This window comes from Nycticebus coucang, chromosome 16, assembly GCF_027406575.1.
Source record: "Nycticebus coucang isolate mNycCou1 chromosome 16, mNycCou1.pri, whole genome shotgun sequence".
Classification (NCBI taxonomy): Eukaryota; Metazoa; Chordata; class Mammalia; order Primates; family Lorisidae; genus Nycticebus; species Nycticebus coucang.
In genome coordinates this window covers 73,178,468-73,204,050 of record NC_069795.1, presented here as the reverse complement: position 1 = coordinate 73,204,050, position 25,583 = coordinate 73,178,468, and the positions used below count along the sequence as shown (strand labels likewise).

The window sequence follows — 25,583 nt, the reverse complement described above, 5'->3', positions numbered from 1 at the left end:
GAGTGCTATGACATCACAGCTCACAGCAACCTCCAACTCCTGAGTTTAGGCGATTCTCTTGCCTCAGCCTCCCCAGTAGCAGGGACTACAGGCGCCTGCCACAACGCCCGGCTATTTTTTTTTGTTGCAGTTTGGCCGGGGCTGGGTTTGAACCCACTACCATCAGTATGTGGGGCCAGCACCCTGCTCACTGAGCCACAGGCACTGCCCAGGATAGATTTTAAGATTTGGGAATGTTCCAGAGAGTCTTATAAAAATAATTTAACATCTCTCCATCTATTATTATTAAAGACCCTTGAACTGTAAAATGTATGTACGTTTTTTTCCTTAACTGTTTTTTTCTATATATATATATAGTTGGGGTTTTTTTGCAGTTTTTGGCTGGGGCTGGGTTTGAACCCGCCACCTCCAGCATATGGGGCCGGCACCCTACCCCTTTGAGCCACAGGTGCCACCAACCAGTTTTTTCTTATCTTAGACTTTCTTGCACCTAATTTAGCAACATGAAGCCTATTTTAGCTTATTCCCCATTTCAGCCTTGTTCTCAATAGGCAAAGTTGCAAAAACAGAGTTCCAGATGGGTGAGGTGCCACTGTGCCATTGTGCTTTTGGTAGGGTGCTGTCGGTGGTGCAATAGTTCTGTGTAACACAGCTTGGCATTTGAGAGCTACCATGGATAAATGCAGGATACTGATTCTTAAGATATACCTTTAGCAATATCTGTTACTGCTGCATCTTTTTATTACCTTAAATCCTACTTAGGTCTTTTTTTCCCCTCTGATTACTCTTTTCCTTTTTATTAGGTGGCTGGTTATAGCGGTTGGTCTGGTCAGAGCATACCTGGCTAAGGGTAGCTACCATAGTCTTTATTATTCAATTGAAAAGCCTTTGAAATTCTTCCAAACTGGAGCCTTATTGGAGGTAAGTCCTGAAATTTGTTGATGTTGTTTATTTCCATGGCTATAAAGTAAAAAACATACTACTAAATTATATTGAAGTAGTCATTATCTGTTAGATTTGCTTAAATTTTGAAATTTTGTCTCCTGGCGTAATATCATATTGATCCTAGACTATATTTTTGAAGTTTTAGATAAGGTAAAATCTCATGTAGCTTGTGATACTTGGAATATATTTTATAGTCAGCTTTTACTGGAAATGAAACAAACTTATATTAGGGTTAAAAAAATTCTAGAGACACCCAAGGAAAGGTTGGCAAACTCATAATTTGGGGGGCCATAAAATGGAAACAGTGAACTTGATGGGTAGAGCTTATTAGCAGTGATCAATACAAGAGATTAGAGACAGTAGTGCCTGTCTGAAAGGCATCCAAATTTTTTTTTTTTTTTGTAGAGACAGAGTCTCACTGTACCGCCCTTGGGTAGAGTGCCGTGGTATCACACAGCTCACAGCAACCTCTAACTCTTGGGCTTACGCGATTCTCTTGCCTCAGCCTCCCAAGCAGCTGGGACTACAGGCGCCCGCCACAATGCCTGGCTATTTTTTGGTTGCAGTTTGGCCGGGGCTGGGTCCAAACCTGCCACCCTCGGCATATGGGGCCGGCGCCCTACTCACTGAGCCACAGGTGCCGCCCAAGGCATCCAAATTAACAAGAAAAAAATTTTAGCCAAAATTTATTGATTTTTCTGCATTAAGGGCAAGGCCTTCTCTCCTGGGGTAAACATAGATTAGGATACCTGAGCTATAAGTGCCAGAAACCCAAATGAAACTATCTGAAGCAAAAAAGAATCTTCTGGTTTTTACTTGATAAAGGTATGGGGTTAACTTACAAGATCAAAGGAACCAGCTCAGGAATGAGAACCAAGGATTTGACACTGCTGAGCTCTCTTTCCCTCTCTTAACTCTGCTCATCTCTATTTCTCTTTGAATGTTGGCCTCAGGCTCTCCTACTACAGACAGCCTTCTCCACACTTTGGGAAATAGGGAAGGAGTTTATTTTTCTTACCTTCTGTGTCATACATAGTTCAGTTCTAGGGAAGGATTCTGGTTGACCCTACTCAGAACAATTCAGACACTAGCCAGTGAAGTGAGATACTTGATTAGCCAAGGCTTGGGACCAAGGGATTGCAGACTTTGTTAATGATCACTTAGGCTGGTAGCTGCCATATATATAGTTCATTATACATGATTGCAGGGAAAATCTGGTTCCGTTCAGTTTCCTTTCACTTAGCCTCCAGAGCAAGCCCATCCATGACATTTATACCTCAGTGGCAATTTTTTTTTTAATCTTTGAGACGGTCTCAGTCTGTCGCCCTGGGTAGAGAGCATCATAGCTCATAGCAACCTCAAACTTCTGGGTTTGAGTAGTCCTCTTGCCTCAGCCTCCCAAATAGCTGGGACTACGGGTGCCCACCACAATACCTGGCTAGTCTTATTTTTCTATTTTTAGTAGAGATGGAGTCTTGCTCTTCCTCAGGCTGGTCTGGAACTCCTGAACTCAGGCAATCCACCCACCTCACCCTCCCAGAGTGCTGGGATTACAGGCATAAGCCAGCATGCCCGGCCCTCGGTGGCAATTTTTAAAACCTGAAGTATAGTATGGACTGATGTTTAAGAAAAAATTATTTACCTCCATGAAATCAGATGTGATACTTTACCTCTACCTCTCACACTCATTTTTAAAAGCAAAAAGTTGAAGTTTATGCTTTTTTTTTTCCCTCTTAGAAAGCAGGGGAATTTTAATACTGTACATACTTAACACAGTTTAAGCAGGTATATGGTAAAGTGAGCTTCTACCTGGATGGCCAAGTGCCCTTTTTCTGAGTGTGGTGGCTTTACCAGTTTACTCTGAATTGATCCCTTATCCACCTCATTTTGTCATTTGTGAAATGATTAGGTTAAGGGAGATCACTCAAGTCCCTTCCAACCCTAATAGTTTTGTGAGCCATTGTTAAACTTAGAGGCCTGGATTGGGGGGAGGGGCAGCAGTAAATAAGCAGCACTTTGTCTCTCAGAGCTGTGGCCAGCACAGTTTCCTTCAAGCTACAGAGAAGAAAATTGGGGGTCAGCATCATCAGGAACTGCCCCAGTGGGAGGGAGGGAGTTATACCCAACTGAAATGCATCAATAATTTAATCGAGATTCTATTTCTTTAAAACATTGTTATATTAGAAATATCATTTAGGGTGGCGCCTGTGGCTCAGTGAGTAGGGCACCAGCCCCATATACCAAGGGTGGTGGGTTGGAACCCAGCCCCGGCCAAACTGCAAAAAAAAAAAACAGCCGGGTGTTGTGGCGGGTGCTTGTAGTCTCAGCTACTTGGGAGGCTGAGGGAAGAGAATCGCCTAAGCCCAAGAGCTGGAAGTTGCTGTGAGCTGTGACACCATAGCACTCTACTGAGGGTGACCAAAAAAAAAAAGTATAATTTAAAAAATTTTAATATATCTTAGGGAAGGTACATTAAGCAATGTAATACAAAATCCTTTCAGAAATCAAGTGTTAGACTTTAAAGGATTAGCTTGTTTATCCCTATAGAATTTTTAATAGGGATTTAAGAAAATATTCTGGATTTTTGTTTTATGTCTGTTATTCCCACTAAGAACTAATTAGATGACAGATCCTAGATTTGATTTGGGGAAGAGGACTGTGGGTAAGGAAGTGAAGACTTCCTGCAGCAACCTGCAGGGAATTAACATTGCAGAGATCAGTGATGGTAGTAACCCCATAGACAGCAAGCTTGCTGAAACTGCGTTTCCTGTGCAGCCAAAGAAGGCGTGTCTTGTCACTTACCCAGTCTACATCGTACAATGATAGCAATAATACATGCGTGGTATTGTTTAATTGCACTTGAGTTATCCTTGTGGAAATTATTAGTGCTTGATAATGTATCCTATTAACAGGAAGAAAAAATGAATTCAGGGATGGTAGCTGCTCATTTATATCTCCTTATGCTAAATGTTTTTTATTGGGTTTTGTGAGAGTTTGCTAAAAAGGGAAACAAGTTATTTGTTCTCAAGAAACTTCATATCTTATTAGGAAAATCCTAATGCTTCATTTTTTAAAGACTTAAAAACCTTTACCAAGCAAGTGCAAATTTGCATGTGTAATACAAAAGGAAACTTACTTTCTGAGAAAATTAAATGATTTTTCACAAAACGAGTACACAGATATGTGTTGGTGAAACAATGACATAGCTTTTTTATAAAGTGGATACAAAGCTTAATTGTTTTCTACATCCTCATCTGAGAATGTCTTGAATATTTTGATAGATGATTTTCCAGTTTATATACAACAGGTAGATTCTTTACCACAGGTGGTAATTTAAATAAGTATGTGTGTGGATAATGGGTGCTGTGGAGGTTGAGCCCTTGCTAATAAGGAGCTTAACATCTTGTTGAGTAGATAATTATTTTAGGACTGGTGGCTGGAGATAACAGAAACCTCAACTAGAGAGATTTACCTTAACTATATAGAATGTACCCTGGAATCCAAGGGCAGAGATGTAGCTGAGCCTTAGGAGTGGCCTAGAATCAGACTAGAGCACCATAACGAATCCAGGAGTTCTTACGCCATCTCTGCCATTCTCTCTTTCTGTCTCCCATTCATTCTTCTCTTCTCACACAATAGTTTTCTCAGTTGCTTAGTCTAAGTGACAGATAAGGTAACAGCCAAAAGCTCCTGTGATCATGAGAGCACTTAGTTGGAAATAGAGTCTTGCTGCTAATTTCACATTCCCGGGAAGTGCCTAATAGGTCCACCTTAAGTCAGGTGCTCATTCCTGGACTAGGCATCAGGGGTGTTCATTCCTGGACCAATCACCCGTAGGCAGGAGTAAGGTCACATTAGCCAAATAGAAGGGTTGGAGTGAATGGGGCAGTTTCTAGAAAAAAGGGTGCTAAGTGGAAGCCCAGGAAGTACTGTGTTTACCAAAATACTCATAAGACACACAGTAGAATGAAGATTATAATATATGAGATGATTTATAAATTAACAAAAAGTAAAATGTTTATAATCAGTGTTGTGGGCTATGAGATCAGTTTGTGAATGTATTATATCTTGAGTAAACCTGAAAGTCAATTAGTATAGGTAGCAAAAATATATATTTTTGGCTGGGTGGCTCACGCCTGAAATCCTAGCACTCTGGGAGGCCAAGGCAGGTGGGTCACCTGAGCTCAAGAATTCCAGACCAGCCTGAGCAGGAGTGAGACCCGTCTCTACAAAAAATAGAAAACTAGCTGGGCGTTGTGGCAGGTGCCTGTAGTCCCAGCTATTTGGGAGGCTGAGGCAAGAAGTTTGCTCAAACCCAAGAGTTTGAGGTTGTGAGCTATGACACTATGGCACCCACCTACCCAGGGCAACAGAGTGAGGCTCTGTCTAAAAAAAAAAAAAAAATATATATATATATATATATCTCCATTCACAGATAAACAAAATATGGTATATCCATGCCATAAAAATGAATAAATTACTGATAACTGTTATACCTGGATGAATCTTGAAAACATGCTGTATGAAAGAAGGCAGACACAAAAAGTCACAATTTGTGTGCTGTCCAGTAAAGGCAAATCCATAGAAACGGAAAGTGGATTAGTGGTTGCCAGGGGTTGTGGGGAGAAGAAATGGGGAGTGATACTAATGGGTACAGGATTTCTTCTTTTTAAATTTCTGAATATTGCAGAGATACAAATGTTTTGGTTACATACATTGCTTTTGTAGTGTTTGGGTCAAAGTTATAGGCATGCCCCTCACCCAGATTGTGTGCACCATACCCATTAGGTGTGAATTTACCCTTCCTCTTCTTCCCCTTCCCACTACTTGATTTTTGGTGAGTGTTATTACTTTCCTTTGTTTTCTTTATCTATAAAGGTTTTATCAAGCACAGAGGGGAGGGGATTTCAGTCCTTCTTGGCAGCTGCTTTCCTTTTGGCCTTGCTCAGCTACTCCTACTTTGTCTTAGCACAGATGTGTGTCCCACCCTTTTCTTGATGAACTTGAGGGCCAATTTGTCCTTGCAGACCTGAAGCAACTTCATGACACGACACTAATACAGTGCAAACCCACACTCCTCTCAGATCATGTCCCACAGGACAGGACCTTGTATTTGGTGAGGTGCCTGTGGTGGTGGCTGTGCCTCAGTTGCTTAAGTTCTTGGTCACCCTGTGACCCTTGTTGAGGTAGCTCAGAGCCATTGCTATGGATAGCAGCTGGAATCTTTGGTGGCTGCTGCGATGGAAGGCAAGTGTTATTTCTATAAGTGTTGATTAGCTCCAATTTAATAGTGAGTACATGTGGTGTTTATTTTTCCCTTTTTTTTTTTTTTTTTGAGACAGAGTTTCACCTTGTCACCCTTGGTAGAGTGCTGTGCCGTCACAGCTCACAGCAACCTCCAATTCCTGGGCTTAGGTGATTCTCTTGCCTCAGCCTCCCGAGTAGCTGGGACTACAGGCACCCGCCACAATGCCTGGCTATTTTTTGTTTGCAGTTTGGCTGGAGCAGGTTCAAACCCGCCACCCTAGGTATATGGGGCTGATGCCCTACCCATTGAGCCATAAGCACTGCCCTATTTTTCCATTTTTGTTATAACTTCACTCAGAAGAATGGTCTCTAGTTCCATCCACATTAATACAAAGGTATTAATTCATCAGGTTTTTTATGGCTGAGTAGTACTCCATTGGTACACATAGATCACATTTTATTCCTACACTCAGGTACTGATGCGCACTTGGGTTATTCCCACATCTTTGTGATCATGAATTGTGCTGCTATTCTAGTGCAGGTGTCTTCTTTATAAAATATCCTTTTTTCCTTTGGGTAAATACCCAGTAGTGGGATTACTGGATCCAATGGTAGGTCTACTTTTGGCTCTTTGAGGAATCTCCGTACTGCTTCCCATAGAGGTTGTCTAGTTTGCCGTCCTACCAGCAGGATATGAGTACTCTCTCTCTCTCTGCATCCATTCCAGCATTTGTTGTTTTGGGACTTTCTAATAAAAGCCATTCTCACTCTACAGGGCAGCGCTTGTAGCTCAGTGAGTAGGGTGCCGGCCCCATATACCAAGGGTGGCAGGTTCAAACCTGGCCCTGGCCAAACTGCAACAACAACAAAAAATAGTCGGGCATTGTGATGGGCACCTGTAGTCCCAGCTACTTGCGAGGCTGAGGCAAAGCCCAAGAGCTGGACTGGAGGTTGCTGTGAGCTGTGATACCATGACACTCTATTGAGGGTGACAAAGCGAGACTCTGTCTCTAAAATAATAATAATAATAATAAAAACTTTCACTGAGTTAAATGATATGTCATTGTGATTTTGATCTGCATATCCCTGCTGACTAAAGAAGCTGAGCATTTTTTCCCGTGTTTTTTGACCATTAGTCTTTTTTTTTTTTGGCTGGGGCTGGGTTTGAACCCACCACCTCTGGTATATGGGGCCAGTGCCCTACCCCTTTGAGCCACAGGCATCGCCCAGTCTAACTTTTTTTAAAAAGTTCTTGTTCATGTCTTTTGTCCATTTTTTAATGGGGTTGTTTTTCTTGCTGATTTGCTTGAGTTCTTTATAGATTCTGGATATCAGCCCTTTATCAGAAGGATAGCATGTGAATATTTTCTCCCATTCTGTAGGTTGTCTGTTCACTCTATTGATTATTTCCTTGGCTATGCAGAAGCCTTTTAATTTGATCAAGACCAGTTTATTTATTTTTTTGGTTGCTGTGATTGCTCTGGGGTCGTCTTCATCATAAATTCTATGCCTAGCTTGATGTCTTTAGGAATTTTTCTAGTCAGTCATGATGGCTCATACTTGTAATCCTAGCTCTGTGGCAGGCCAAGGTGGGAGACTCTCTTGAGCTCAGGAGTTCAAGACCAGCCTGAGCAAGCGTGAGACCTCATCTGTACTAAAAATATAAAAATTAGCTGAGCATTGTGGTGGGTTCCTGTAGTCCCAGCTACTTGAGAAGCTGAGGCAGGAGGATCACTTGAACTCAAGAGTTTGAGGTTACTGTGAGTTAGGCTGACACCATGGCCCTCTAGCAACAAAATGAGACTGTTTAAAAAAAAAAAGTTTTTCCAACTTCTTCTGAAATTCTTTGAGTTTCATGCCTTGTGTTTAGGTCTGTTGTCCATCCTGAGTTAATTTTTGTGAGTGGTAAGAGGTGCAAATCCTGTTTCATTCTTCTGCATGTGGCTGTCCAATTTCCCCAGACCATTTCTTGAATAGGGATTCTTTCTCCCAGCGTTATGTTTTTGTCTGCTTCGCTAAAAACCAGATGGCAATGTGAAGAGGGTTCATATTGGGTTTTCTGTTCTGATCCATTGGTTTATGTTTCTGTTCTTGTGCCAGTACCATGCTATAGCTTGAAGTCTGATAAATTGATGTCTCCCAATTTGTTCTTGTTGCTTAAGGTACCTTTGGCTATACTGGGTATTTTCTGATTCTATATGAAGCATAGAATTTTTTCTAGAGCTGCACAAAATGATGTTGGTATTTTAAGGGGGTTGTATTGATTCTGTAGATCACTTTGGGTAGTATAGACAGTTTAGCAATGTTGATTCTTTCAGTTCATGAGCATGATATTCCAGTTGTTCTTGGAATAGATAATGGTGATGGCTGCGCAACCTTGTGAACATACTAAAAACCACTGAATTGTATACTTTAAAAGTGGTAATTTCTTAGTATGTGAATTGTATCTCATAATTCAAATAATTTTTTTAAATGCTCATCTATAATGAGCTATGTAATGATCATTGTAGCAGCCGGTATAACCTATGGCTAGGAGGAGTGAGAGTTATAGGCAACACCTGTATAACTAAATAATGGAACACCTTGGTGAAAAGGGCACGGGGAGGGATTTAGCTGTCCTAACAAGCATGAGAGAGCTCCTGAGATGAGAGCATTAGTGAATTGGCCGTCTCTACACCTGTGGTGTTGAGAGACATGCGATCAGCTTATATTAGGCTAGAGAAGAAGGCAGTTGGGAGCATGCACATTCTATCACGGACCTGCTCACTCTGACTTAGTCGCTTCTCCTGCCTGCAGAACGCCAGCACTGCGCCTCTCTGCTGAAGATTACTAAGCTCTGTGAAAGACTTCTATTGCTAAGATCTATCTTTCTAAGAAGACTGCTTTACTCCCTCAAAGAATATCTCTTTCTCTCTCTCCTTTCTTCTAAAGCAAATAGCCCCCAGACACCTAAGAGCAATTGTTCCTGAGCAAGATAGCATAGCAGTCGGCTTCCAGAACACAGCTAAATAAGCCAGGGCCAGAGACCAACCAGTCTCAGGCCCTGACAAGCTGTGGCCATGGTGGGCTGTGACCGATCATTTCTTTTTACTTCATTCTTTTTTAGAGCTCCATGACATTCTTTGATAAGGCAGCAGACTCTTATCTTTCCAGCTTTGTTGAGTAAAATTAAAGAATAAAAATTAGTAGATTGAAGCACTTTTGGCAGTTTCAAATTATTTCTGAAAGAGTCTGGAATTCTAAATATCCTCAGTTAACATAAAATGGTAATTATAGCAAAGACACTTTATATACTTATGATTGAATGTGCCTCTGTGATTGATAGTGAGGATTCAAATAGGTTAAGGATTGCTCTGCAAAGATACTATTTGAATAAATTTTCTACCCCAATCTTCTCTCTTCCTCCTCTTTAAGGTTGATAACTCTTAGATTTTCTCTTTTGAGGCTATTTTCTAGATCTTTTAGGCATGCTTCATTCTTACTTTTTCTTTTCTGACTGTGTATTTTCCAACAGTTTGTCTTCAAGCTCACTAATTCTTTCTTCTGCTTGGTCAGTTCTGCTGTTGAGAAACTGATGCATTTCTCAGTTTGTCTTTTTTTTTTTTTTTTTTTTTTGTAGAGACAGAGTCTCACTTTATGGCCCTCGGTAGAGTGCCATGGCATCACACAGCTCACAGCAACCTGCAACTCCTGGGCTTAAGCGATTCTCTTGCCTCAGCCTCCCAAGTAGCTGGGACTACAGGCGCCCACCACAACGCCCAGCTATTTTTTTTGATTGCAGTTCAGCCGGGGCCGGGTTTGAACCTGCCACCCTCGGTATATGGGGCCGGCGCCTTACCGACTGAGCCGCAGGTGTCAATTGAATTTTTAAGTTCTAGAGTTTCTGCTTGTTTTTTTTTATTATGTTAATCTCTTTGTTAAATTTCTCTGAGAGGCATCTGAATTCCTTCTCTGTGTTGCCCTGAAGTTTATCGAGCTTCTTCAGGTGTGTGTTTGAATTCTTTGTCTGAAAGGTCACCTATCTCTATCACTCCAGGATAGGTCACTGGTACCTTATTTAGTTCATTTGGGGAGGTCATATTTTTCCTGATCTTCTTGATGCTTGTTGATGATCATCAATGTCTGGGCGTTGAAGAGTTAGGTGTTTATTTTCATCTTCACAGTCTGGGCTTGTTGGAACCCATCCTTCTTGAGAACACTTTCCAGATAATCAAAGGGAATTGAGTGTTGTGGTCTGTTTCTAGTCACTGCAGTTGTATCAGCTGTGAGTGCCACAAGCCCAGTAATGCAGTGGTTCTTGCAGATTCTTGGTGGTACCATCTTGGTGGTCTTGGGTAAGATATAAGAGAGTTCCCTGAATTACTCAGATAAGTCTCTCACTTCCCTCACTCTCAGTACTGATCTGCTGGAGTTGGGGGAGGAGTGATGAGGACACCCTGTCGTGGCCACCAGCACCAGGTCACACCTGAAGCCAGTCCAGTCTCACCCAACGCCCGTGGTGACTGTTGCCTGGCTACTTCTGATGTTTAGTCAAAGCCCAAGGGATTTTTAGTCAGCAGGTGGTAAATCCTGCCAGTATTGGCTCCTTCTCTTCAGGGTAGCATGTTTCCTTCTCGCCCAGAATGGGTCCAGAAATGCCATCCAGGACCAAAGGCCTAAACTCAGGATCTACAGGAGTCTGCTTGGTACTTTATCTTACTGTGGCTGAGCTGGTACCCAAGTTGCAAAACAAAATCCTCCGAGTGCTTCCTTTCCTTTCCCCAAATGGGGAAAGACTCTTCCTGAGCCAAACAGCCTGTCCAAGAACAGCCTGCCTGAGCCACAGACCCAAGTCCATTGGCTCTGAGTCAGTACAAACACAGGAATTGCCCAAGACTGCAGCCCTTGTGGTCCAACTGCCTTACGAATTTAGTCCAGGCCCCAGGTTGCTCTTTGCCAGTGGTAGTGAGGCAGTGGGGCTAGCAGACTTTGGGGTGGGAGATTTCCCTTTGGCTGGGCTGGTCAAAATGCAACCTTCATGGGCAGCCGAAGATTTCTAGCATGTACTGTGTGCTCTTGTGCCAAGGCAGCCCTGAGTTTCAATTCAAAGCCCAATGATCACCTCCCTCTCCCCCTCCCAGGTACATGGATTCTCTCTCCACTCATCCGGCTGGCGCAGCCCTGCTGGGGGCTAGGGCATGACTATCTTTTCTGCCCTGCCGAGTGCCTCTTCCTTGATGTAATGTTAAGATCAGGTAGTAGGATCACTTATCTGCTGTTGGCTCCTCTGAAGGTGCTCTCATGTGTAGACATTGTTGGATTTGGTGGTTGTGTGGAGGGGCTATCGCTGGAGGTTTCTATCCGGCTATCTTGCTCTGCCCCCTTAGAAAGACAGGAGCTGTTGAGACTGGTACAGATTATCTTCACCAGAAGGACTTCACTGTCTTATGCCATTTGCCTACCACTGCCCATCTGGGAACACCTAACGCAGCGCGGGAACTGCTTCCCTCCATTCTCTTCCACATCCTTCTGCTGCCTAGAGCCCCTTTCTCTATTTACAGAAAAAGAGTGAACAACCCTGTCTGATTTCTTATCTCTTCCTAGAGCTGACCAAGGGCCAGTCCTGAAATGGCAGAACTGGTTCTGGAGAAGTGGTGAGGGAGGACAGATGGCTTTTGTTACATCTTCTAACCCCACTGCCACTCTGCCAGCCCCACCTCTGCACTCAGGTCTGACTCTTCATGCCTCGCCTCAGATCCTTTAGTGAAGTAGGAACCTGCTTTTGGATATTTCTCTAAAAGATACATAGGAGCAAAAGCTTAAGAACCTGTATTCTCCTTAAGAAGAGGAATCAGTTTTTCTGTCTTTATGGCTCAAATATTGGATGATTTTTTTCCCCCATGGAAATACTATGCTTCAGGCACTCTATATAGGTAAGTATGCTTTTGTGAATTGGTCTAGAATTACATCATCTGTAATATTTTTCCTCCTTTGGAGGCATGCCTTTTTCCCAATAATAATAATAACCTTAAAAAAGAACACAAGCTACATGCACTTTAGACTACTTTATTCTGCAGACTCATTTTGAGAAAATAGGCCTCCAAAAGAGACTCTTGAGAAGCCAGCAGAGCAAGTCATAGTGGAGATAGCTAACACAAATAGGATTGACAACAAATCCCTGAAAAACCCGGCTTCGAAAACAATGTGAAAACCTGCGGAAAGATCTAACTTGGGTATAATTAATGTGTCACAACATTAGATAGAAGGAGGGAGCCTGCAGGAAACAGGAACCCACCCACACAGGCCTGAGGACTCAAGCAAATAGAAGTAAATTTAATGGTATTCAAAGAGGTGTGAGTGCTGATATCTGTAGAAAGGAATGTGCTGAAGTTAAAAAACAACAACAAAAACCCAGCTAAAAATAACAAAGGTGTTGGTACAGGACAATCATGGAGGCAGTGCAGGGAAATAGGTGGTACTGAAAATTCAAGAAAGGCAAGACCTTCCAGTCATAAGTATCAGATAAAATTGATTACAGGACAGAAGCCGTTGGAAAATTTTCAGAGTTTACCATCTGACATGTAAAGAGAATGTTACAAAATATATAGTACCAGACTCATGAGTATATTAAGTGTTGGTGAACTAGGTGGTGGGTGCCTAATTATCTGAACAACAGAAAAGCAAAATATGTATGTAAGTAGTGAAACTCAACAAACCTATGGTAATGTGGTAGAACCAGTGTATCTGGAAAACTGGTGGAGAGTATTCAAGCTTTCAAAAAGAAGGGCTACCAGAAGAAGTAGAAGAGGTTAGACTGTATAACCCATAAATAATCAGTGAGAAAAACGATAGAAAACTTTTCTGAACTGACAGGCCATCTCAGTGTGGTTGTTGAGAGTATATGGACTTCCACAAGAAAAATATTCCCTCTCTTTCTGAGCACCTATTTGTTAAGCTTTAAAAGTTCAAGACGAATAGTTTCTGGCAGGAAAGAGATTTTAAAACGCTAAGAGTAAAAAACAACTTGGGATCTTTGACTTTGAAGAAGAAAAAATACACTCCAGGTGGCTCACTCCTGTAATCGCAACACTCTGGGAGGCTGAGGCAGGTGGATCGCTTGAGCTCAGGATTTGAGACCAGCCTGAGCTAGAATGAGACTCTGTCTCTAAAAAAATAGCCGGGTGTTGCAGCAGGCACCTGTTGCCCCAGCTATCCTGGAGGCTGAGGCAAGAGAATTGCTTGTGCCCCGAAGTCAGGTTGCTGTGAGCTGTGATGTCACAGCACTCTACCAAGGGTGACAAAGTGAGACTCTGCCTCAAAAACAAAAAAAAAAAAAAAGAAAAAATCCAAGTGAAGGTAGGAGAAAACACAAGGTTTCTTGGATAACAGGCCACATAATTTCCGAGAGATAGAGGCATTTTGAGAACTACAGAAAGTAATGGAACCTATCAAAGGGCATTAAACTGTTATATAAATAAATAAATTAACCAATTTCAGACTAGCACTGTCCAGTAGAACTTTCTGTAGCGATAATGTTGGCATGTGCTTCTGTGTTGTCCCAAACAGTGCCCTCTAACCATATGTGGCTTGTCAAGCCTTTGAAATGTGGCTAGTGGATCTGAGAACTGAGTTTTCAATTTTATTTACTTTTTTATTGAAATGTAGTTTTATTTATTTATTTTTAGAAAAATGTTCTTCTATTGCCCAGGCTGTTTATTTAAATTTAAATCGGCACCTATGGCTAGAGGCTACTGCACTAGCATAAGCCTTTGGGCTGTGGTACAGATTGCAACATGCCCACATGGAATCTCCTAAAATACTTTGGATTTCACCAGGAGAGAATGAAGTGGGAAGGAGGTTAAGCAAAGGAAGACACGTAACAGTGTAAATTCTGTGATCATCCAAGGTATATAAACTTAACTAATTCATAAATTGAGAATAATGAGAGCAATAACTGTATGTTGATGTTTTCAGATTAGGAAAGTCAATGGAAAAAAACAACATTTGTGGATTTAGGAAAAGGCTTGGAAGGGTACATATCAACCTTACTAGTGTTCACCTCTGTGGGGAGAATAAAAGGAGATTTCCACTTTTTTTTTTTTTTTTTTTAATAGAGACAGAGTCTCGCTTTGTCACCCTCGGTAGAGTGCTGTGGCATCACACAGCTCACAGCAACCTCCAACTCCTGAGTTTAGGCGATTCTCTTGCCTCAGCCTCCCGAGTAGCTGGGACTACAGGCGCCCACCACAACGCCCGGCTATTTTTTTGTTGCAGTTTGGCCGGGGCCAGGCTTGAACCCACCACCCTCGGCATGTGGGGCCGGTACCCCACCCACTGAGCCACAGGCACCGCCCCGAGATTTCCACTTTTATTTACTCCATATACTTTAGTATGCATTCATTTATCACTTGCTTGAAATTCATAGTAAAAAGTAATAAAACATGTAATCAAATATAATAGAAAACAAAAGGTGTTCCTGTCTGAAGTCGTTCTGAAAAAGAAAGCAAAGAGATGAATGAGGAAGATAAGATTAAAATGTTTTGGCTCAGAGCCCGAAGCTCAGTGGCTAGGGTGCCAGCCATGTACACCTCGGCTGGAAGATTTGAACCCAGCCTAGGCCTGCTAAACAACAATGACAACTACGACAAAAAAAATAGCCAGGCGTTGTGGTGGGTGCCTGGAGTCCCAGCTACTTGGGAGGCTGAGGCCAGAGAATCGCTTAAGCCCAAGAGTTGGAGGTTGCTGTGAGCTGTGATGCCACGGTGCTCTACCGAGGGTGACATACTAAGACTGTCTCAAAACAAAGAAAAAAAGATTAAAATGTTTTGTAAAAAAGGAACGGGCAGCTTAGTTAATCTTTTGAGTTAAAGAGGAAGTGTTTTACACCTGCTATATAACTCCTGTTAAATTAGAAAAAGGAAACAGCAGAATCAGTAACAATAAACCTATAGGATAATCGTTTCTAATGTTTATGAAAATGAACCAGTTAAATTTAGCAAAGTGAAAAGTTGTAATGGTGATTGCTGGTTAAAAAAAAAAAAAAACAACTAACATTCTATTGCCAAAGGAGACTGAATTTGTTTACTAAGGGACAAATCAGTCTACCCACCAAACATCAACGAAAGCGGGTCTGCCTAGTCACAGCAAAAGATAAAGTTCATGTCATAGCAGAAGCCAAAGAGAAGTGCTCAGAGCCACAGTTTGTCTTGTAGCAGGCACAGGGGAGACACACGTTGGTAGAATCAGTTGCTAAGTGTGTGATTATCTGAACAGAGAAGGAAAACACATAGAAAAGTTGGCAGAAATATAAAAGTAAAAATAGAATTGTAGGCCTGGTACCCATAGCTCAGTGGTTAGGGTGCTAGCCACATAAACTGGGGCTGGTGGGTTCAAACCCGGCCTGGGCCTGCTAAACAAAATGACAAAAACAACAACAACAACAAAAAATAGCTGGGCGTTGTGGTGAGTGCCTGTAGTCCCAGTTACTTGGGAGGCTGAGGCAGGAGACTTGTTAAAGCCCGAGAGTTTGAGGTTGCTGTGAGCTGTGACACCACAGTACTCAGTTGAAGGTGACAAAGTGAAACTCTGTCACAAGAAAAAATAAATAAATAAATAAAAATAGAATTGTACTTACAAGGTAGTTTGAGTAGTGAGACTTGATTTTACCATTCATTGGCCCCATGATCCAGGTCTTCACTTTTCTGGGCCTGGATTCAGTATGCGCGGGAAATACACAGAAGCAGATGACCTGAAGATTCCCAGTTCTAGGTCTGGTGAGACTTCCGCATTTCACATCAGAATAGGAAAGTTAGCAAATAACGAGTAGGTAAATTACAGAGCTGGATATAGCAAGAAAGGTGAATTAAGTGACAGAAAATAAGGGTAATTGAAATTTTCCTATTTCCTTCTTTAAAATGGATGTAAAGGATTTTTGCAAACCTGTTTGTTATCAGTATGGTAGCCCTCTTTTTTTCTTTTTTTTGCTTATGTTCTGAACATCGAGTACTCAGAAGAGTTACATAAGGGTCCTAAAAATCACCATTATTAGTGAGACAGGCTAAGCTGGAGGACATGCTTTAGTGTGGAGTCAAATGGGTTTGCTAACTGAATTCCCGAATTAGACGCACCACCCACCCCGTCGCAGGCAGTAGCGGCAGCCAGGATAGCATGGAAGAATCCACGAGAACTTGAGGTTCTCTGTGGAACCTAGGGTGGAGCCAAATCGAGCATGCCCCATTTATCCTCAGATTTGCTGCTCAGATGAGTCATCCTTCCTTTCTGAAGTAAAGTGACTAAAGGATGGAGAGAGACCAGTAACATTTGATAGAAATCTCTTCTCATAGAAAGCAGAGGACAGGGAAAAGGTGTCTCCCCCTAATAAATACTGCATACTCATTGTGGAAAATGAGTGATTAAAATGTTTTGTGAAAAAGGAATAGCCAGCTTAGTTAATCTTTTGAGTTAAAGAGAAAGTGTTTTACACCTGCTGTATAACTCCTGTTGAATTAGAAAAAGGAAACAGCAGGTTCAATAACAATAAACCTATAGGATAATAGTTCTAATGTTTATGAAAATGGACCAGTTAAATTTAGCAAAGTGAAAAGTTGGCATGGAATATCGGCCATTAACTCACTCCCTAAAGATAACCTCTGTTAACATTTTGGCGTCTGTCCTTCAAAACTACATGTTATTATGCAGGTGAGTTTTAAGCAAAAATGGAATCACGTAAGCATATAGTATGATAATATCTAAAAACTAATCAAAACTAGTGAATGCAACTCGAATTAGTTATAGACCTGGCAAAGTAGAATGAGTGTAGTGGATGTGTCTTACTGAGCTGCCCAATCAGTGATTTTATCCTCCCTGGAAGTTTTCTCAGTTCTCAAGGCTGGACCTATAGCAGCATATCTCTGTCCCCTGACTTTGCCTCTTAGGCCATACCTAGCTGATCTAGAGGTGTATACCTGACCCAAACTGGGTTGCTCAAATTATTTCTTTTTCTCCCAAGAATTTGGATTTTCTTTTTTTTTTTTCGGTAGAGACAGAGTTTCACTTTACTGCCCTCGGTAGAGTGTCGTGGCGTCACACAGCTCACAGCAACCTCCAACTCATGGGCTTAGGCGATTCTCCTGCCTCAGCCTCCCAAGTAGCTGGGACTACAGGCGCCCACCACAACGCCCGGCTATTTTTTGGTTGCAGTTTGGCCGGGGCTGGGTTTGAACCCACCACCCTTGGTATATGGGGCCGGCACCCTGCTCACTGAGCCACAGGTGCCACCCTGTTTGTTTTTTTTTTTTTTTTTTTTTTAGGCAGAGTCTCACTCTGTCGCCCTGGGTAGAGAGCTCACAGCTCAAACTCCTGGGTTCAAGAGAACCCTCTTGCCTTAGCCTCCTGAGTAGCTGGGACTACAGGACCCCACCACAATACCCGGTTAGGTTTTCTATTTTTAGTAGAGTCAGGGTCTCACTCTTGCTCAGGTCTCTGAACACCTGAGCTCAGGTAATTCACCTGCCTTAGCCTCCTGTAGTGGTAAGATTATAGGCGTGAGCCACCACGCCTGGCCAAGAATTTGGAATTTGGAATTGAAAGACAGATGTGGAATCACCACCGCTGAATCCCATTAAATTCATCAACTGATGTCTCCAGAGATGCTTGGGTTCCTGTTCCTCCTGAGACTTGTTAAACTCTTTCTGGGGCTTTGCTGTTGTTTTATCTTAGATTAAAAATTTGATTGAATAGATTTGTTGGTCACTTTTAAAAATAACTTTCCTAGTTCAAATCTTAGAAGTTTTTTCAAAACTGACATTTCCAAGTAACCTATTATGCAGAATGGCATTTGTCGGGCGGTGCCTGTGGCTCAAAGGAGTAGGGCACTGGCCCCATATGCCGGAGGTGGCGGGTTCAAACTCAGCCCCGGCCAAAAACTGCAAAAAAAAAAAAAAGAATGGCATTTGTCATTGAGGTTAAATTTTAAAACTAAAACCAGTTTATTTCCAGTTGGAAATGGAAGGAGCTCAGGAGGACAGAGGAGTTTACATGCGACATATTTTCAGGGGAGCTTTTGAATATGGCAGGTCCTGTTTTTTCTGACAAGATATGCTTGTTCTAATCCCGTGATTTTTAGTGGATCTCAATAAAGCAAGCAGTGCCACCTCCTTACAGTGCATTTTGGGAAATTGTGTGCGTGCTTCAATCACCACAGTGACTGAGGTGCGACACAGTCCAACTCAATGAGGATTTGTTCTGTCTCCTCCCCGGTATCTTCCCCCAAGCTAACCCTGCTATACACATAAATGGATGGTTTTGTAGAACATACTAATAGTGAAAAATCTTCATGAGGAATTAAGCAAAAAGCTCAAGTTAGAAGAAGGGTGTTGTCTTAGTTTTCTTTGTTGCAAAACAAAATACCACAAACAGCAACTCAAAAAAGCACTCATTGATTAGCTCATAATTCTCTAAGTCAGAATCTGGCCTTGACTGGTTTCTCTGTTCCAGGTCTCCCAAGATTGAAATCAGGTGTCAGCCAGGCAGACTCATTCTTAACTAGAGCAGTGTTTTTCAACTTTTTTATCTCTTGACACACTTGAACCTATAGTTAAATTTGTGTGGCACACTTAAATTATGTTGATCAAAAAAAGAATATAGTTATACTGTGCTTTGAACTTTCAAAAATAATTTAATTAATGATCTTTAAAAATTTTTGCGGCACACCGGCATTTAAGATCCTCTCATGGCACACCAGTTGAAAATCACTGATCGAGAGGTTCTGGGGAAAGAATCCACTTCAAGGTCTTTTGGGTTATTGGCAGGATTCTTGTACAGATAGGTCTGAGGTCCACATTGCCTTGCTAGCTGTCAGATGGAGGTCCTTCCCAGCTCCTAAGGCTACTTTCTAGTCCTTGCACATGGCCTCCCCCAGCCTCAAAGCCAGTAAATGTGCCAAATTCTTCTTGTTCTTTGAATTCTCTGACTTCCCCTCCTGCTACCAGCCAGAGAAAACTGCCTTTAAAGGGCTCTCCTGGTTGCATCATGTCCACCCACGTAATATCTGTACTTTAAAATCAGTTGAGCTCAGATTTTAATTACATATGCAGAATCCTTACATGCAGTACCTAGATTAATTTGATTGAATAGCCAATGAACAGTAATCTTGGGGGGATCATCTTTAGAATTCTGCCCCGCAACTATCGTTATTGTTATCAAGAGGGAGGCTTAAGGGAAATAAAGATATTTTCTCAGAATAATTAATTTATTCACTCTGCACATTCTGTTCTGTAAATATTTTAGCATTTCCAACTTGCATATTTAATTGAAAAGAATTTCAGTGCAGTGGTATTATAATTACCAAAGCAATGAAAGTGATTGAAAATTTGTAAACGGAGATTTGAGATTCCTATTGAGACTTCAATTGTTAAATTAATGGAGATATGTGGAATGCAGGGAATCTCTCTGAATTTCTTTAACATAGATTACTTTAATATTTCATATTATTGCGTGTGTGTGTGTGTGTAATGGTAAGAAATCTAAGTTGTGAAATGAAAATTTTATTTTGGAAAAGCAATAGTTTTCATTTTATTTTAAAAGTATCCCACAATACTTTATTATCTCTTGCATTGTAGTTTTTATTTTTTTGTCTAGTTCATCTTCCATCCTTGTACCATTTAAAGTATAAGGTCTCTAAAGCCTTTTTACAGAGGCTAGACATTGACTGTTTGTTTCAACAGCATTTCAAGACCAAAGGATAGATTTTCTGTGACACTTTCTTCCTACCCTTCCCATGATATAACCAAGGAGATTATTTTAATATGATACTTCATAAATAAGTAAGACCTAGCTCATTTGAGATAGTGTTGAATTTGTCCAGTTTCTCTGCTTTGACTGTTAATTACCTTGGCATATTATTCTAACTTCGGTAAGGTTGCTTTTCCATTTCCATTATTACTTATCTTAATATTATTACATTTTTTATGGTGTTAGTGTGTGTCTCTGCCCTTTTATTTTCCTATGCTTTTCCAGAGTTGTTTCTGACAGTCTTATTTTTAAATCCAAACTTCCATAAACATTGGTATACACATCTGGCTGCTTCATTATTTCATTATGTCCCCAAACATTTGCATACTGTTATTAATTTAAAAATTAATTTATTTAAAACATACATATTTTTTAAGTAAATTAATTTTTATTTATTTGCTTCTGAAAATTTTGTGTAGGTAGGTCCTATCACCTATGAAGTCCATTTCCGATGGTAAAGGAGGCATCATAAAATACGTGTGATTAGAAGGGGAGGATGTGTCTGATAAAGACTAAAACCTTCTGTTCTGTGGCACAGAGAAAACGTGCTGCTAGCCTTTGACTGCTGAGTGTCCTTTCCTGCAGTGCCCTGTTGTTAATACCAAGCCCAGATGTTTTCCCGCATACGTGAATAGAATAGGTTTTGTGTCCAGGTGCCGTCATTTGTCTTCTGGTGTCAAAGGATGGTGCTCTTCACCCCTGTCTTTCATTCCTCACTTTCTTTTTTAGAGACAGAGTCTCACTTTGTCGCCTTCAGTAGAGTGCTAAGACATCACAGCTCACAGCAACGTCCAGCTCATGGGCTTAGGCAATTCTCTTGCCTCAGCCTGCCGAGTAGCTGGGACCACAGGCGCATGGCTATTTTTTTGTTGCAGTTTGGCTGGGGTTGGGTTTGAACTCACCACCCTCTGAAATATGGGGCTGGCACCCTACTCACTGAGTCACAAGCGCCGCCCTCATTCCTCATTTTAATATAGATACATCTTTTAGTTTTCCTCAACTTTGCAGCAGGAGGTTTAGCTTATTAATTCATACATTTGAGGTTGTTAGCAGTGTTTTCTTTTGAAGAAGATCGTAAGATTTGAATATGGTAACTCTTTTTGTTCTCTTATCAGTTACCAGCAAATTTGTGCAGCACGTTTTTCTTTTAATCTACCCCTTCATTTACTACCTTGGGCAAGTCATGCAGCTTCTCTGAGTCTTGATCTTCTCACCTGCAAGTGTAATAAATATCTGTCCTGCCTATCTGCCACGGTGGTCGTTAGATCAAACCATATAGTGACTGCTAGAGAAATGTAAATATTCTAAACTGTCCTGTACTAGCTGTTACCCTGTTTTCCCGAAAATAAGACATTAAGGTGTGCTCCCAAAGATGCGCTATGTCTTACTTTCAGGGGACGTCTTACCTTTCCTGTAAGTAGGTCTTATTTTCGGAGGATGTCTTATTTTCGGGGAAACGGGGTAGATTTTATTATCTAATGAACAATCAGTCTTGCAGTTGGCTTCAAATTACCTTTTTTACCTCCTCCATCAAAACAAAGGTATGTAAAGGATGAGTTAGAAGGGGATTTAGAATTGGCCAGCTGGCCAGCACAGTGCTCACGCCTATAATCCTAACACTCTGGGTGGCTGAGGTGGGAGGATCCCTTGAGGTCAGGAGTTCAAGACCAGCCTGAGCAAGAGTGAGACCCTGTCTCTACCAAAAATAGAAAAATTATGTGGTCATTGTGGTATGCACCTATAGTCCCAGCTACTTGGGAGGCTGAGGCAAGAGGATCACTTAAGCCCAGGAATCTGCAATGGCTATGAGCTAGGCTGATGCCATAGCACTCTAGCCTGGGGCAACAGAGTGCGACTCTAAATAAATAAATAAAATCGAATTGGCCAGCTGGGTGGCTAGTGAGGTGTAATGGAGATGGCAGCATCTCAAGGCGCTAGAAATGGAAATGGGGAAGGCAGATCCCAGAAGCATCAGTAGGATTTGGAAACTTTTTGGATTTCAGGGTAAAGAGAAGGAAAGAATATTGATCCTGAGTAATTGAGAGGTTGATTGTCGAGTAGCACAGCAGGTTATGAGGGAGGGAAAGGACATGCTTCCCACTGAGACTGGCTAGGTTTGAGCTGCTGCTGCTACCCTCAGTCGGAGATGTCCAAAGGCAGCTGGGAATTTGAGCCTGGAACTCAGAGAGACTGGGCTAGAGATTGGACCAGGGAACACCTCTGCAGTGAGATCATCGAATGAAGCAAGGTGGGGACTGAGTGTGGAGCTTTGTAGAATGAACATCTGCACTGAAGGGCTTGCTAGGCAAGAAGAGCCAGCAAAGTCTCTTCCAACCCCAGGTTCCAAAATCTGTGACAGTTCTGTAGAGTATGGGGTGTGGGAGGTGTTGGACACTTACTGCTCTAATGAGTTTGCATGTTATAAAAGAGGGCCTTGATCATCTTATAAACCACTGGGTGAAGATTAAATCTTCCAAAGGTACATAATCTAAAACAAAAAACTGAGCAGGAATTTACATTTTGTTAAATAGCCAATAGCCACATTTAAAAATGGAATGTTGCTTTTCAAATTTAATACTGCCAGCAGACACTGCTCAATAATTACTGAAAGACTAGCTTACATGAAATAAAACTTTAATACTATTGATTCATATTAATTTTCTTCTTTTTTCCCTCTTTTCTCTTCTAGATTTTACATTGTGCTATAGGTAAGTGTGGTTTTTGCCTCTGTGTACAATGGATTCTATTTGTTGTTGTTGTTTTTTTAAGTCATAGATGTTAGGCTTGGTTTGATGCCAAGCCTAACGAAACCATTTAATCATTATATGTAAAATTGCTCAAATTGGAATGGCTTTTGGTTTCTGAAATCATAGGTAGTATTTAGGTGTTATCTGTGAGCTCTTTATTGACTATCCCAGCTATTCTGTCAGTTTAAAAGAGGTGCCTCCCACCTGCTTGGTGTGTAATAGAGACACACCAGCACATTGATGAAAATGTGGCTGGAGGCCTGGTGCTGGGCTGTGCTGGAGAGCCCTCTCCATAGTCACTTAACTGTGTATTCTCTCCCCTTATCTGTAAAATGAGGTGACTGCATGTATTGACCTCCCAGGTGAATATTACATATATGTATGGACTGGAAAAGTACAATAAGCCTGAAGGGTTAGACGAATACTGTGTACGACATTTCTACTAAATGCAGATACAGTGCGTTTTCGTTTTCTTTTTGTGGGGAAGGAAGAATCATCAAATCTTCTGGAACGGAACCGTAGCTTCTAATTTAGAGGCGAGGCCCCTCTAATAAAATAAATAGAAATCAATTTTAGGAAGTTGACAGACCCCATAGAGCCAACTCTTAGTGGTCATTGTGCGTTTCCGGTTTGTCTCTCCAAGAGAGGATTTGAAGTACTTGCTAGTCAGAAGCACTGCAGGGCTGAAGACTTGAGAATGATAATCTAAACCACTAAGGCCCTGATCAGTTTAATCCGCAATGGAAGTGGGTGCTTACTGTATTCAGGGCCTTGGGCTTGGTACCAGAATTCAAAGATGAGGAAACTTACACTTCAGAAGGACACACAGGTGGAGACCAAAATACCCACCCATTGTGGGTCTTGCTGAGGCCACTGGGATATTGGGTTCTGTTATTTTTATTTATTTCATTTCATTTTTTTTTTTTCTTTTGAGACAGAGTGTCAATGCTGTCACTTTGGGTAGAGTTCCGTGGCACATCATAGCTCACAGCAATCTCAGACTACTGGGATTAAGTCATCCTCCTGCCTCAGCCTCCTGAGACCAGGGCTAGAGACGCCTGCCACAAGACCCAGCTAGTTTTTCTATTTTTACTAGAGACGGGTCTTGCTCTTGCTCAGGCTGGTCCTCCTGCCTCCACCTCCTGAGTGCTAGGATTACAGGTGTGAGCCACTGCACCCAGCCTGGTTTGGTCATTCTTGAGGAAGACAAAGCATCTTCATTGTAAAGAGTGGCTTGCATCTCTGCCATTCTCCCACTTCTTACTTGGGTCATGGGACCCTGGAAATGGTTTGCCAATTTTTGTATGCATATTTCTAGTTTATTTTTGTAGCAAAGAGAGAGTTAGATAAATTTTAAGCATAAGCCATTAGTTTTAGGGGTACCTTTGGGCAGAGAGAGTTCTGGAACCACTTGGGCTTTCTCTACATGGTTGAGCCTGTGCCTCATTTTCCCCTAACCACCTGCTACTTCTCTGTAAAGCTCTTCAATGCACTTTTTAAGTGTCTTAGTCTAGACTTAGTTTAGACTGCCATAAGAAAAGCAACAAACGTTTATTTCTCACAGTTGTGGAGGTTCGAAATTCCAAGATCGAGATTTGGTGGCTGGCACCTTCTCACTGTGTTCTCATATGACGAAGGGGCAAACAAGCTCCCCCAGGCCTCTGATCTCATTCATGACCTAATCCAAAAGACCCCAGCACTTAATACTATTGCATTGGGGATTGCCTTTCCACATATCTATTTGTGGAAAGTATAGACGTTCAGACCATGGCACTGAACATGTGTACTATTGTTTTAATTAATGTCTCATATATCAATACTCTGATACCACCTTCTAAACTTTCTACCCTAGGAAATGAAGCCTCCGGCACATATATTTTTTCATTCACACTAAAAAAATTACTGCCTAGCAGTCCTGGGCACAGACATTGTACTGGGAAGTGGAACAGAGATGGGAGCAGGCCCAGGCTGTGGTTCAGGGAACCCATGGTCACCTGGCCCCTCCCTGTCAGACCGCACCTCTGTCAGACCACACCTCCAGGGCTAGAGTCCATGTCACACACTGCTCGCAGGGTTTGTTAGCAGGTGTTTCCCCCCCATCAGACTGTGAGCTCCTTGAGGGCCGACTCTGTTTTATTTATCCCCAGGGCTTAGCATGGTGCCTGATACACAGTAGATGCTTTAAAATTTCCTCAAGAACTTTGTTCTGTCAGTGATTGTCTCTCCTGCATCATCACTCTTTGCTGTCTACCTTTTCCTTCTCAGCTCACAAAATGCTTAGAGTGATCTTTGAGATAGGATCTCGTTCTGTCACCCAGGCTGCAGTGCAGTGCCATCATCATAGCTCACTGCAACCTCCTGGGCTCAAGCAATCTCCTCTTACCTCAACCTCCCCAAAGCTGGGACTACAGGTGCCCACCAGCATGCCAGGCTAATTTTAAAACATTTTTGTATAGAGATGAGGTCATTCTTTGTTGCTGAGGCTGGTCGTGAACTCCTGGCTGCAAGCCATCCTCCCACCTGGGCTTCCCAAAGTGCTAAAATTAAAGGCATGAGCCACCGTGCCCGTCCTCTTAAAAATACTTTTTAACCGGCTCGGTGCCTATAGCTCAAGGCAGTAAGGCACCAGCCACATACATCTGAGCTGGCAGGTTTGAATCCAGCCTGGACCTGCCAAACAACAATGACAGCTGCAACCAAAAAATAGCCGGGTGTTGTGGTGGATGCCTGTAGTCCCAGCTACTGGGGAGGCAGAGTCAGGAGATTCGCTTGAGCCCAGAAGTTGGAGGTTGCTGTGAGTTGTGATGCCATGGCACTCTACCCAGGGTGACAGCTTGAGGCTCTGTCTCAAAATAAATAAATAAATAAATAAAA

General features: G+C 41.9%; 1 protein-coding gene across 1 annotated transcript in view; it reads left to right on the top strand.

Moving 5' to 3' along the window:
• Positions 1-25,583, top strand: part of HACD2 (3-hydroxyacyl-CoA dehydratase 2) — a 99,746-nt gene that overhangs the window by 3,837 nt on the left and 70,326 nt on the right. The window contains exons 2-3 of the mRNA XM_053565248.1: positions 804-921; positions 22,652-22,670. Of these exons, the coding sequence (XP_053421223.1) occupies positions 804-921; positions 22,652-22,670 (137 nt within the window). The remainder of the gene's footprint in view (positions 1-803; positions 922-22,651; positions 22,671-25,583) is intronic.